The following is a 14133-nucleotide window of genomic DNA, read 5'->3' as shown; positions in this document are numbered from 1 at the left end:
TCTATATAAATGGAGGTCTGAGGTCTGTTACCAGAAGCATGGTCTTCCTGCCTAGGCATCAGCTGCCGCTTGGCATGCAGATGGTTCTATGGAAATACACAGTAATAAAGGGTACGCGGTTCCATGGACTATGTGGTATATAGGGTCTGACCCTCTTACATCTATACGGCTCTGTGAGTGCGCACAATAAACGTCATTGGGAGTGAAAATTGAGCGGCCATGGGCCATGGCAATGCGCCATCTCTTCATTTTTAATGTAATTGTCTAGTCCGACTAAGATTACTGCCACGTTAGAGTCAGTTGCTAACTGAGAACCGAGATTTCTCATCATAATTATATATATATATAATCCAGTAACAACTGCAGGATATATTCACTACAGCTAGCCTTAATGTAGTTGACAGCAAAAGACAAACCAGGAATCACATCAATACAGCAATACTACAAAAAGACTAGATTGATAACTACGTTCTTAATCACCTCTCTTCCTCTAAAGAGGTAATATAACACATTACTGAAAGGTGTAGTATAAGCTCTGAAAAGTAATAATAACAACAATCAAGGAAACTGTGTTTTGAACCAGATCTTAAATTCAGTTCTAAGTTTGACATATGACCAACAAATCCTCCACCAAGATATGTAATGAATGTTAAGCCGCCATATGACCAGATGAGCTCAAACTAATCTCCTCTATACCAGAACTCCTGCACAAGCAAGATTCAGTACGTTAATGCTGAGGAAATAATATAACACAATGCAATATAACTACATACTTTCAGGGTACAGTTTTCTGTAATCCTTATAGATGTTTTCTGTGAGCAAAAGAACTAAAGAACTACTCCAACTTCCTTTCCTAGATCAAATCTTTGCATTACTGTTTACAAAAAGTTATACAAGTAATAAATCTGGTGCAGAGCAAAATGAAAAATAGTCATGCTCAAGAGGGTGAATAGCATTAAATCTTCTGCAGGACTCTTAAGTAAAAAGCTTCCTGAAATGATAGACACGTAATCCCAGACATTATAATACCCTACAAGTCCACTGCAACCAATCATCTTCTGGTCATGACATTATAACTTGGAGATATCTTAACATGGGATCTCAAACACGTTGCTTTTCTTTAGAAGCATTAGTATTATGGCATATGATATCCGATTAACATCGGGGAGCTCTAAATGGCATTTCAGATAGGTGATATTTACTGTCTACTAGGTCTGTAACACGTGCAAAATAAGATGTAACGCGTGCAAAATAGGATGTAACGCGTGCAAAATAAGATGTAAAGCGTGCAAAATAAGAAAGAACATATCAATTCAGAAACAAAGAGTTTACAATCGCATCAACTAAGATTTTACAAAGTGAATCATTATCAAAAACTATTGATACAGATATATCAAGGCAGAAACTTAGTGGACAGTCGAGAGAAAAAACAAAATCATTGATAGAAGATGACAAGATTGATACAAAAGTTTCGTCATTGGATATTCTTTTGAAGAGTTTGTCCTTGCTACTAAGTTACTAGATAATGACGTGGATGGAATTGGGGCAAATCATCTAAGCTCAAGAAAAGCATCCACCAATGTACATATTCAGCACATTTTGGAACTAGTATTTAGAATAGGGGATTACATATTTACAATACTGAGCATTGGCTAGTTACATATAACTGAGGGGTACTGAGAGTTCATGTTCAACATTAACTACTTTCTCCACCACACCCATAGACTATTCATTTACTGACAAATCACACCTCTAATTGGTTATCTCTAAGCGGTATAACCGATTTCTCAACTGAAGTGGGAAATAAGAGAGGTCATCTCGTCAAACACAATTAGTCGTGTGGGTTAGCTAGATTCATAGCTTGTACTAAGATGCTATGGGTAGATACTAGCGCACTCCTAATTCAACAGCACTTGATCAAAAAGCAATGTAGTCTCTATAATCTCTATATAGATAACTGAAGCCTCTTTCCAGATCAATTAAAGATTGCCAACCACATGATCCTCAATAAGAAATAAACAGCAGAACGTAACAAAGAAAATCTAAAGCAGATAAAAACTCCACAATTTTAATATTAAAGCACTACGAAGTCCCAATTTCAATAGAAAAGGCATACCTAACTCATTGCTGCTGATTTTGCTGTTGTTGATTAGGGGGTGGTGGTGGCATTCCAGGACGTGGGGGGCCGAAAACAGGAATAGCACCACCAGGTGGAGGAGGCATTCCAGGTCTAGGAGGTCCCTGCATTCCAGGACGAGGTGGTGGTGGTGGTCCTCTCATCATGCCAGGAGGAGGAACCATGGGTCTCTGTCCATACTGTGGTGGAGGCATTCCAAACTGTGGTGGAGGACCACCAGGTCTTCCAGGAAACTGCCCTTGCATAGGTGGTGGAGGACCTCTCTGCATCTGTTGTGGTGGTTGTCCAGGGTATCCAGGTGGACGAATGACTGGTGGGTAATTCATAGGTGGAGCTGAAAGCTGTGGTGGTCGATTAATCTGAGGTTGCATCATACCAGGTGCTGGTCCACCAACACCGCGAACAGGTCCAGATAAACCAGGTTGAGCTTGAACAAGAGGAGCAGTAGGTATACCACGACCAGCAGCACGACCTAAACCAGGACCAACCATAGCAGCAGCACCAGCAGCTTTAGCCCTAGATTCTTCAGGTGGTGGCGGACCTTCAACAGTCATTGAAACAACTTCTTCACCGCGAAGAAGAAGTAACCCTAAAGTTCTTCTTTCTTCTCTTTCTTCGTTTTTCTTACCTTTAACTGGTGGAAGCTTACGAAACTCTTCACAATCACCGAGTACAAGATTCATGTGTCTATCAAAGGCCATGAACTTACCTACTAGTTGACGACCATCTTGGATTGTTACTCTCATTCTGTAGTTGATATACTGAAGCATCTTTGAACTCTTCGACATCGACATCTTTGTCGATTTTTTTTCAAAACCCTAAAACGCAATTGTTGATGGTTTTCTCAGTGGAGATGAAATAGACTTGTACTGAGACATTAGGTTTATATAAGGACGATGGAGAAGAGATCTGGACAGGAAAAGGAAGCCGTCTTATGGACTAGGCCAGCTGGGCTGTTGCCTAGAGCCTCAATTTGTTGAGGCCCATTTTTTTTTTCTTTCTTTTTTTTTAATTTTTTTTGAACCATCATTTGGTGCATACAGACTTGATATGCCATCCAATGCAAAATGTTAAGGGGTGTCCTAGTGGTGCTAAAGTTACTGTAATACCCTTACATAATTTAAATTACATTACTATCCTTCCACTTAATTAAATTCTAATCCTAAAACTTTTCTACTAATTAACCCATCCTCTAATTAACTTCACTCCCACTAATTAACCGTTACCCACTAATTAACTCACTCATTAATCCTAAAACAGTTACTTAAAAAAAAATTAAAATTTTAAAAACCAAAAACCCTTCTCTCTCCCTCTTCTTCTCATCTTCTTCTCCAAAATTTCCGAAAATTGTTAAAATTTCTTTGTTCGATAAAGTTCTCGATTAAACACATACATGGCACCTCGTGTTAAGCGATGCCCTAGAAATACGGTGCCGAATCCTATTGTTGCTTCAGTAGCATCTCAATCTAGGGTTTTTGGAAAAGATGGAGATGAAGAGGATAGTGGATCGATTGGTGTTGGAGAGCGAGAAATAGACCCTGATTCCTTAAATTTGCACATAGAAAGGTATTTCCCACAAACCCATTGCTTGTTTTTGCGTATTTATTTGATTTATGACATGTAATCGATGATTCCTCTAAGTTTTGGTAGTTTCAGAGTAGCGTTCGGCTAACATTTAGCAGCCCAACTTAATTTTTTTTCCACAGACGAAGAACAGTTCGGCTGAAAAGTTGTTATATTTTGAATATCGAATGAGCCGAACCATTATGTTCGGCTTATACATTTTTTATTCTAATCAGCCGAACTTGAATACCATTATTTAATAACCGATCTAATACTGTTGGGTACATTGTTCGGCTCATTGTGATAAATATCTAATATGCCGAACTTTGCTCTGACCATGGCTAACACTGTTGAGCACATTGTTCGGCTCGTTTTGATAAATATATAATGTGCCAAACTTCACTCCATGTATGGATAATAATCCATCTTACTCTGTTGGGCACATGGTTTGGCTCATATTGATAAATATCGAATGTGCCGAGCTTTACACTGTGCATGACCAATAGCTTCCTGTAAACTTGTCCACTTATAGGTGACTTATCACATTGTGTAGTAGAATCATATTTATTTAATTTGGAAAACTAATAAAGGTTTGTTATTTGTTTTAGCACCCATCCGGAAAAATTCAAAGCCAAGCTTAAAAGGAGAACAATGGAAGTGACTCCTTCTAACTCAAAAACTCCCAAACCTCGAGGTGGTGGTACAAAGAACTTACATGCAGGGAAAAGGGGAATTGACACGACTTGATCTATGCATGTAGAACAAGAGGATGACAATGATGAAGATGTTGGTGAGGAAGGTCAATAAGAAGAAGAACTAGAACAAGAACAAGAGAAAGTTGTTACTTCAAGGGAGACAGGTAAGCACATTCCTCATCCGGATAATGTGATACGTCCTCGCGGGGATGGTTTGCCCATGGTCTTCTGGAATATGGTGGAAGAGTGTTGATTGGCTATAAGGAGTCATGGGAGAAGAGAATTTACGAGACTCCGGATCACAGGGATGCAATCCGCGTACTTAGATACCAAAGTGCCGCACATTGGGATATTTTCAAAGAAGCTCCTGAGGTGGTGGATTTAGTACAAGTCTCTGGTTTATGGCCTACTATTTTCTATGCACAAGAGGAATTTGATGCAGTTACAAACTCAGCCTTTTGTGAGATATTTTGTCCGGAGACTTACACATTTCATCTCCCCTTTGACGAGATGTCAATTACTCCTGATGATGCGCAGAAGATTAGTGGTCTTAGAATGAAGGGGTTAAATGTGAACTCAGCGGTGTATGAAATGACTTGGGATGAGTTGTATGTACTGGCTGAGGAAACTCTTGGTTGGCCAAAAGACAAGACATAATTGGAGTTCGCCTGCGCTGCTAAAGAGGTGAAGTTTATGGATTCTAGCACAAAGAAGTTGAAGAAAATCAAGTTCACCGCTTTGAAAAAATATTTTGGAGACACAAAAGAGAAAATTCAAACGGAGACTTGGTTATGGACGAGGTCACAGCTAGGCGCACTGCTACCGCCTATTTGTTGTATACTTTAGGAAGTGTTATATTTCCCGATAACAGTGGAAACAAGTGTAATGCTCAATACCTTCAATTGTTAAGGGATTTCAAAAGCTTCCACAAGTACTCTTGGGGAATCGTGGCCCTTTCTTTCCTATTCGAGCAACTTGGAACTGCCTCTAGGTTAACAAGTAGAAACATTGGAGGTTATTTCACAATGTTTCAGGTAAGTTTACACATTGTAGTGCCATTTTCAAGATAAAACTCGGCTTAAAATTATCGTTTTTGTTTATGCCGAACCTACTCTTCAAGAGGTTCTGCTATTTAGGTTTTAGTTTACTAAGCCGAACCTAGTGGGTTCGGCTTTAACTGTGTTTTGAACATAAGCCGAACTTGCTTCTGTTTCCCAAAGTTGACAACCTCCATGAACCAATTCTACTGATCCTAATAAATAAGTTTTGGGATCTTTTTTTAATATTGTTCTTGCAGGTATGGATATATGACCATTTCCCGGAATTGAATTTTTCCAAGGAAGATGACAAGTGGGTAGATACATTCCCCACCTCGGCCAAATGGAGTTTCAAGGAAAATAAGAAGAGGAATAAAAAGGAAATATTGATAGCTTTGAGAGGAAAGTTAGACTATTTGACTGTTGAACAAGTTGTATTTCAACCATACAAAAAGGATGAAGAAGATGATGAAGTTGTTGAGGATGAAGATATGCCATTGGGGATGTACTATGGGCTGTTGTTTTATCCCGAAGGCTTTACATTGTTTGATCCCCGTCGAATACTCAGTCAATATGGATGTATCCAAACGATTCCGGTGCTAGAGGAATCAAAGTTCAAGTTGTTGCCCAAGGGTTCTAAGGGAACAAAGAGTACTGAAAGTTCATGGAATGTGGAATATGACCCCGATCCTACCACTGCTTATTGGGATAAATTGGAAGATAACTTATTAAGTTGGGTTCTTGAAGATCCTTGTGAAGTTGACCCGGCTTATATAGATTGGTATAACCAAATTTCATATCCCTTAATCATTAATAGGGAAAGTCAAGCTTTGGTAGATGGTAAGAGGGGAAAGCGAACACATAAGGAAGTGGAGCGGAAGACGAGGAAGAACACAAAGGGAATGGTTGAAGATGTTTCGAAGTCTTACCGAACTATGGTATATTGAGTGCATACTTTTAAAGTTTTTTTCAATATTTTTGTATGTTGTTGCTTATATGTTGTAACTAAATTTTATTAGGTGGTTGGGGGTAACGACGTGTTGAAGACTATGAAGAAGAAAATTGATTGCAATGTGGAGATGACGGTGGAAGAGCAAGAATATATGTACAACCGTTGGGATGGAGTAATCAAAAAAGGTGAAGGTGCGAGTGGAAGTGGTGGTAAAAAAGGTCGTGGTGGTGGAAGACGCGGTCATGCTCAATAAATGATTATGTTCAAATTGAAGTACACTAGGTTTTTATGGTTTGGTTTTTAAGTAATGTTTGAATTTAGCACAATGTTATTTACTTGAAGAAAACAATGTTATGTGTTTGGTTTTCGGTACAATGTTTCGATGTTTAACTATTATGTTATGCTTTTATGTTTAAGTGAAATGTTATGCTTTGAGTGCATTGCGATACGTAAGTTACAGTATAAGGTTCGTCTTATAAACATGTAATACGTATTAGCCGAACCCGTTTCTGACATTCCTTAATTTTCAAAGTAGAAAGATCGGCTTATAAGTGTTTAACGCATATTAGCCAAACTAATTTGATGAGATTCGACAGTTCTCTTAGTAATAAGTTCGGCACAAATTTCCAATTTAGTTTAGAGCCGAACCAAAATGATGGCACTCGATAATTATCCAAGGCATCATTCGGCTTAAACTGAGAATTTATCAAGAGCCGAACTATTTGGAAAGTATTAAAATATTCTATAAACTTGTAAATTACCATACTTCCCTTAAGTTGATATAAAAGCAAAAAATTCTCTTTTGTGTCAAAGCATAAGGAACATCAAAAGAACCTTTTCGGTTCCTCTCCTCTTCTTTATTCGGAAAAAAACGGGTACAATCATATATCATCATCGAAATTAATCGTCGATTCATAAAAATTTGATCGTCGATTAAACACAACTATAAAATGGCTCGTGGAAAACAAAAAGCAATTGGTAGGCGGTCAAAATCTTTTTCTAATCCGTCAATTGAAGACCAACAACCGTTAGAAGGAGTTCACACTGAAATTGATAAAGAAGTTCAATATTGGTTCGGCTCAAATTACTATTTTCGTAGTTGCCGAACCTGCTGCCTTTAACAATATTTAGGTTTCTGCGCATCTGATTCGGCTGATTATGCTATACTCGAATCAGCCGAACCCTTAATTCAACAAGTTTGGTTCATAAGGAAATCGTTAATATGAGCCGAACATTACACTGGTTTCTGTAAAATACAACGACTATTTTTTTCTTTTTCCAAAAAATAGATCCGTTGTGGTTTTTTCTATATATAGTATTCTATTCAGAGCATTGGGTCTGCTTAACTCACTGGTTCCTTCTAAACTAATTCATGGAACCATTCACCGTAGAAGATGATAAGTTGCTTGTTAGAGCTTTCATTCGAACTTATCGTATTTATGGTGAACATCTTGATGTGCATTATTCGATGTTTTGGAAAAAAGTAAAAGAATTCCATTTTCGGTTAGATGGTAATCCTAAACATCATACGCGTCCAGAATTAGCCGAAAGATTCCGATAAATCCGTTATGCGATGAAAGATTACATCAGAATATTAGGATGGGTTAATCAATATCATCTCAGAGAAACTAATGAAGAAAAATTGAGTAATCCAAAATCTTAATGTTGCATTATAGAGGTGTTTAATTTTCTTTTTATAAAACTAACTTCTTATTCCTTTTTATTTAGGAAGCTAGAATTCAAATCCTTTGGGCTATACTCCATGGAGGAAGAAGATACGAGCTCGGAATATGTTACAGATGGCTGAAGAGAAGAATTCTGAGATTTATTAGAGAGCTTTGCGCCGAGATATACTAGATGGACGGAAAATTTGCAGGTTCAGCTTTTAAATGAAAATGTATGTCTGCTGAACCTTTTAATGTTTTTCAAATCTCAAAAACTAGCCGTTGGGGTTGGTACGTTTAGTATAGTTCGGATTGTAATATAAATGACGTATTAGCTGAACCAGATAGATTTAAACAGCATTTGAAAATATAGCCGTTACAAATAGTACAATCCTTGAAACATACATATATCCACACATGGTATCTCATTATCAAAGAACAAAATGGCATCCTCTATTCCTAAGTATACTCTAGAAGAAGATTTGTCTCTTTGCAAACATTACGTAACGTACTATCCGGAGAAGGGTGCCGAGCCACGGGTAAATGGTCTAATGAGTATGTAATACTTGGTCAGAATTCATGAAGCCTTCACCAACGAAACAAGTAATCATAACAATCGGGATGGGGCATCATTGTTTTGTCGAATCGAAAAAATAAAAAATAAAGTTAGGGACTTCATAGCTATGGTTCGGATTGTCAATCGATATCGGTTTAAAGGTGAAACAAATGATGAGATTGTTGTTCGAGCTCTAGAGAAATGGCGAAAATGGAAAGGAAAAAATTTCAAATAGCAAGCTCACTATACCATCCTTAGAAAGTTTCTCATAACTCGTTTTGGTTATTAGAATCTTGTAATGGTTAATTTGTAATGGTTAGTATTTTGCAACGGTTAATTTGTAATGGTGATTTTATGATTTCAAACAAATTAGGTAATTTAATCTCAGTTTGTGGTTCGGCTATTATAAAAAATACACTAAATCAGCCGAACCTGATTACTATGAAAGTTTTAAGCTCAGCTAATATGGTTCGGCTGTAAAAATAATTTAATTTTAAGCCGAACTATAAAACTTCTGAAATCTTCTCAAGATCGTCTTATTATAGAATATTACGAATTAGAAAAACATTACTCTGTATGTTACGAGAATGTGCATCGTAATAGTTCGGCTCACAACAGTCATCATCTTTAAGCCGAACCATGACACTTAGGAAACCAACACATGATCGGCTTATTAGTTATATTTCATTATCAGTCGAACATTGCACTGTATGTTTCAGAACTTTGAATCACTCTAGTTTGGCGCACAAATATCTTCATTATTAAGCCGAACTATTACACTTGATAAATATTTTGTTTAAACTTTGCACCAATTCAAAATTTGACAAACCACAAAATATATTCAATTCATAATATGCACTTGAGGATACATTATATAGCATTCATAATCTCATATCATCCTAGGCATCTAATGAAAACAAAACGCAAAAAAATAATATATATTCGCCGATGTATTAGATTAAGTATTAGGATGATCCTAACCTTACAACATCTTCTTCATCATCTTTATCCTCATCATCCGTTAGACTAATTAGTCCGCATTGAAGAGGTAGATACAAACTTCTCCAAACCATAAGACTTATAAAGCCAAACTACTTGTCATACATGGATTCGGCTTATTGAGCACTAATATTGTAATCCAAACCATAAGACTTGAAAATTATGAAAACAAAAAAAAGATATGTTCAGCTGGATCACGTGTGAGCCGAACATTACACTATAACTCAATCTAGGATTTTCGTACAAGGTTCAGCTGATATTAGCACACCCTATTCAAGCCGAACCATGAAAATTATTTGGCGCGAAAATAATTGAATGACAGTTCGGCGTATAAATATTTCAACCGCACAAACCGAACTGTTCTTGTTTATCAAGGTTCGGCATACATTATATCCGCCGAACCTAACTCTGTTGCGCCGAACTATATGCAAAAATCATAACTTTTGGTGAAATCAAGCTAGAAAATGGACATTAAACAATGTCTACAACCATACCTGTGTATTATTAGCATTGGGTTCCTCATTCATGTACTCATCTTCGGGATTTGGCTCCATAAAGTCATCATCTTGAGCTTGAGAAAAAAGTTGAGTTTGGGTAAAATCATTTTCATAAAAAAAAATAAGCCATTTCCGGATCTCCATTGTAATTGATATGTATTTTCTTAGCTTTACGTGATGAAGATTCACCTTCCTCACTCGAATTTGGATCACACATCTCTCAATAATCACAAAGATCTCAAAGGAAAAAAAATGTTTCATTCCGCCTCTTCTTCTTCTTCTTTTTCTAAAATAACTCACTAACTCTCTTTAAAAAAAAAACTGTTATCCCAAATTAATACTAAACTAAGTACAATCATTCACAACTAATCAATCTAATTAACACTAATTTAACACTAATCAGTCAAGGGTATTTTCGCATTTTTGAAAAAGGTGGGATAAGGGGTATCCTTGAAACACTATTTCCCACCCTGTTTTTTGTCTTATTATATATGCCCCAAAATTATCTTGTATGCCCCAAATGATGGTTCTTTTTTTTATCATGTATGTAAGTAGTGTTGGGACATAGTGTATACTAGTATTCTTGTTGATAGTCATACTTTCTAGCTAGTTGTTATTGAAAGCCGTTTGTTTTATAACTAGTGCGTGCTAGTTTCCAATTTCATTTAATCATTATTTTTATCTTTTACACTTTTATATAAGAACATTAGAACCAACTACATGCAATTCTCTTTAAACTAATTTAAGTATCTCCTTCCTGGTAAGTCCATTTAAAATATGAGAGACTCAAAATATGATGAATACCATTGGCAGAAGATCATATTTTAACAAAGTCTCACAATTTTCTAAAACATATTTTATTAATTTAAACTAAAAGGAGTACGTTACCCTCACACCTATGGAGTCATCAATTACATATTGTCTTAAAAAGCGCGTATTTATATATATTACCTAAAGGTGGTTTCAAAGAATTCATGTTGGCTTCTGATTACTGCCCGATTTTCTAGTATACCCGCCTCCAAGTTGGCCTCTATACAGATGTAGTGCATTGTATGATGCTGAATGGAATGCAATAGGTCTCTCATTTTGATCATATGCCATACACACCATTGTGTCGTGATCCTTCTGGTGTTGAAATTGACTAGGTTTTGTGACTCAGATTTTTGTCTATTGTATGTTGTTGTTCTAACCACCATAAGCATGTTCCATGTATTTCCACTAAAACAATGGTGATTCCCAAATGTTGTGTCATTTCTACGATCGTGGTAGTTGAGCAGTTCCTGCAGAAAATTCTCACTATTAGTTTGATGTTAAAATTAATAGAAAAAAGTATATACAACAAAAGTCATCAAAATCAGAAAAGACCAACACGTCTAGTATCAATTATTTGATATCAAGTTCTCTTTCTTGCAATTGAACAAAGATTACGGAACTTGGTCATCTATTTAGATCAAAAGTAATTTGTGATGCGTATCAAAGCAATTAAAAGGAACTAGAAAATTCAGTTTTTGTGTTTATCTGATTTATTTTCATGGTTAGAGATAAACTTTATGCTATTAGCAAGTTTTTAGTAAATAAGAGATCAATCCATCAAGAATTGGATGAATCGGTTATTTTAATTGAGATTGAAATTCAGGGCTTGTTTTTGATGAGGACACCGTCGTAGGGAAAACTCGAGGGTCGGACCAGGAAAATGCATGTCCATTTACCTTTGCAAGCATGCTTCACAAGCATGTTACCTTAAGTGTATTTCCAGACTTAACTTCTCATGGTTCCAACTTATCATTGTTCGGCGAAAGGTGTAATGCCATAAAGGATGGTGCCGATGCATCTTGGTATGCATCATTAACTTCCGAGTACCGTCCAGGAATATGTATGCCTTGGACTTGTGCATACACCATTCCAAGCTTATTTTCGCTTTTTTACTTTGCTTTGGCATTGATCAGAAAGCATCCATTGGTCTTGCTCGAGCCAAGGGTGTATCAATCAGGCTCAAGAGCATCCAAGTAATGTTACTACCCCACCAAGCATGGAAACAATCATCTGTTGCATCGCAAAACCGAGCCAGACAATATGAGTTAGATGATATGATCGACAAAATGTTGGACCACTAATGTTACAACTAATTGTGTCTGCGAACGTATGAAGTAATAATTGTAACTCATAAGTAATCTATACAAGAAACTAAAGCCAACTCGTATTGAAAGGCCAAATTCCAAGCATAACCTAGTCCACTTAGGCCAAATGGTCTTTTGTAAATGATAAGCAAGAATATGCATCATTGGCCTTTTCTTCGTTTCGCACCGTGGTGGTGAATTCTTTGTTTCTCAACACCGCAAAAATGATGCCAAAGCATCAAAAAGATATGTTGATGAGTGCCAAATATTGTATATATTTATCCCTTTTTGTTGGCATTTTAACTCATCTTTTGTGCATTAATTCTACATTTTATCCCATATTCTGTATTTTCATTGTTTTCAAGAATAAATATTTTTATTAATTAATTTTGCATTTTTAGGTAATAAATAAAGTTCGGATGAGTCGCGGAGCGAAAAGAGCAGAAAAGTAGTGAAAAGCCGGGAGAAATTACGCAAGGAAACCGCGAAGAATGGTGCGCACAACCTCATTTTCTACACACAAAAGCGCCTCCGTTCTCAGCCATCAGATCAGTTCTCAGAAGCATCCGACGGTCGCTCCTTCATAGAGCATCAAAATCTGAAGTCTCTGCCAAGCACCACAGCGCTGAAATTCCAAGCCTTCAGATTAGATGGTAGTTGAATCCAACGGTCGCTCCCTTGCTGTTCATCAACGTTTGATATCTCCGCCTTACACTACAACACCTAACCCCATCTAGAGCCGTTAACTTCGTTGTATCAAAAAATCTGACGGTCGCTCCTCGCTTGCCTCCGCATCACCATCCGATCTACCTACGATCTTCGCATCTCGCAGCTCAGAGTCACAGAACATCAAAACTCGATGGATTCGCCTCACACCCTAGCGACCGAGCACCTACACCCCAACCAAACAGACCCTTCTCCCATTCTATCGCACCCATCTCCTCCATCACCCCCCCCCCCCCCCTCTGCAGAACCACCATACCCTGCTGCACCACCATCATCACCACCACTCCCTGACGCCACCAAACAGCCACCAAACCAACCCTAAACCTAAACCCATCACTACTATCATCACCCCCCTCTTTCTAGCCCCCTATTTGATTGATTTTTCTTCTCACCCTTTCTCTGAAACCCTAGAAGAAAAATCAATCGATTAGGCGAGTCTAGAGTAGCAATTGGCGCGTGGGAATGGAACAGGAGAGTCAGAGGAAGGATGGGTCGACGTCAATTTGAAGATTAGGTGAGTTAATTTCACTGTTGGAATTTGGGGATTTTTCTATAAACCCTAATTGTATAATTTAGGGATTTGGGTATAAAATAGACTGTGGTGTTGTTGTAACAGTTATCTTTGGGCTATCCAGTGAACACATGTTTTAGTTTTCATTTTACTTCATATATCAGTTACATTTTCAGTTCATGTGGAATATTTGTGATGCATAAAAATTGATTGTGAAGTATACTGTTATAATGTGGAGCATGTGTATATGTGTTAATATCATGATTATAACCATGTCCATGTTCTAATTCTTTTGCTAGGGCTTAGAGGAAGCTCTTGATCATATGCTAGGATAGTAAATGTATATGTATTGTCTTGGAATGATTTAACTGCCTTAGGATTAATGAAATGCCACTTGAGTTACTTCACTTGTGATCAGCTGTGCTGTTAGAAGACAGCTGATGCTAGGAGTGCAGCTAGGTCAGTTGTAAGAATTTAATCCATTAGAGAGATTGCCTTAAGCTCAGTTAGCTAGTTGAGCTAAATACTTGTGATCAGTTGTGCTGTTGAAAGACAGCTGATGCTAGGGGTCATTTAGCTAGGTTAGTTACTCTTTTCTTCATTGTAATCTTTCATGAAAGAACATGACATACATTGCATCACAATTTCCTTAGCCTAGGGTCAAGTAGTGGAATCAAAA

General features: G+C 37.3%; 1 protein-coding gene across 1 annotated transcript; it reads right to left on the bottom strand.

The window, feature by feature from the left end:
• Window positions 1-304: 304 nt before the first annotated feature.
• On the bottom strand, window positions 305-3005 carry LOC113322626 (small nuclear ribonucleoprotein-associated protein B'-like). The gene is made up of 2 exons (XM_026570755.1): window positions 2117-3005; window positions 305-704 (listed from the first exon to the last, which is right to left on the bottom strand). Exon 1 carries the CDS (start codon window positions 2929-2931, stop codon window positions 2122-2124), a length of 810 nt encoding a protein of 269 aa, XP_026426540.1. The 5' UTR covers window positions 2932-3005; the 3' UTR covers window positions 305-704; window positions 2117-2121.
• Window positions 3006-14133: the final 11128 nt, after the last annotated feature.

Source organism: Papaver somniferum, chromosome 11 (genome assembly GCF_003573695.1).
Source record: "Papaver somniferum cultivar HN1 chromosome 11, ASM357369v1, whole genome shotgun sequence".
Lineage (NCBI taxonomy): Eukaryota > Viridiplantae > Streptophyta > Magnoliopsida > Ranunculales > Papaveraceae > Papaver > Papaver somniferum.
This window is presented reverse-complemented; position numbering and strand designations above follow the sequence as displayed.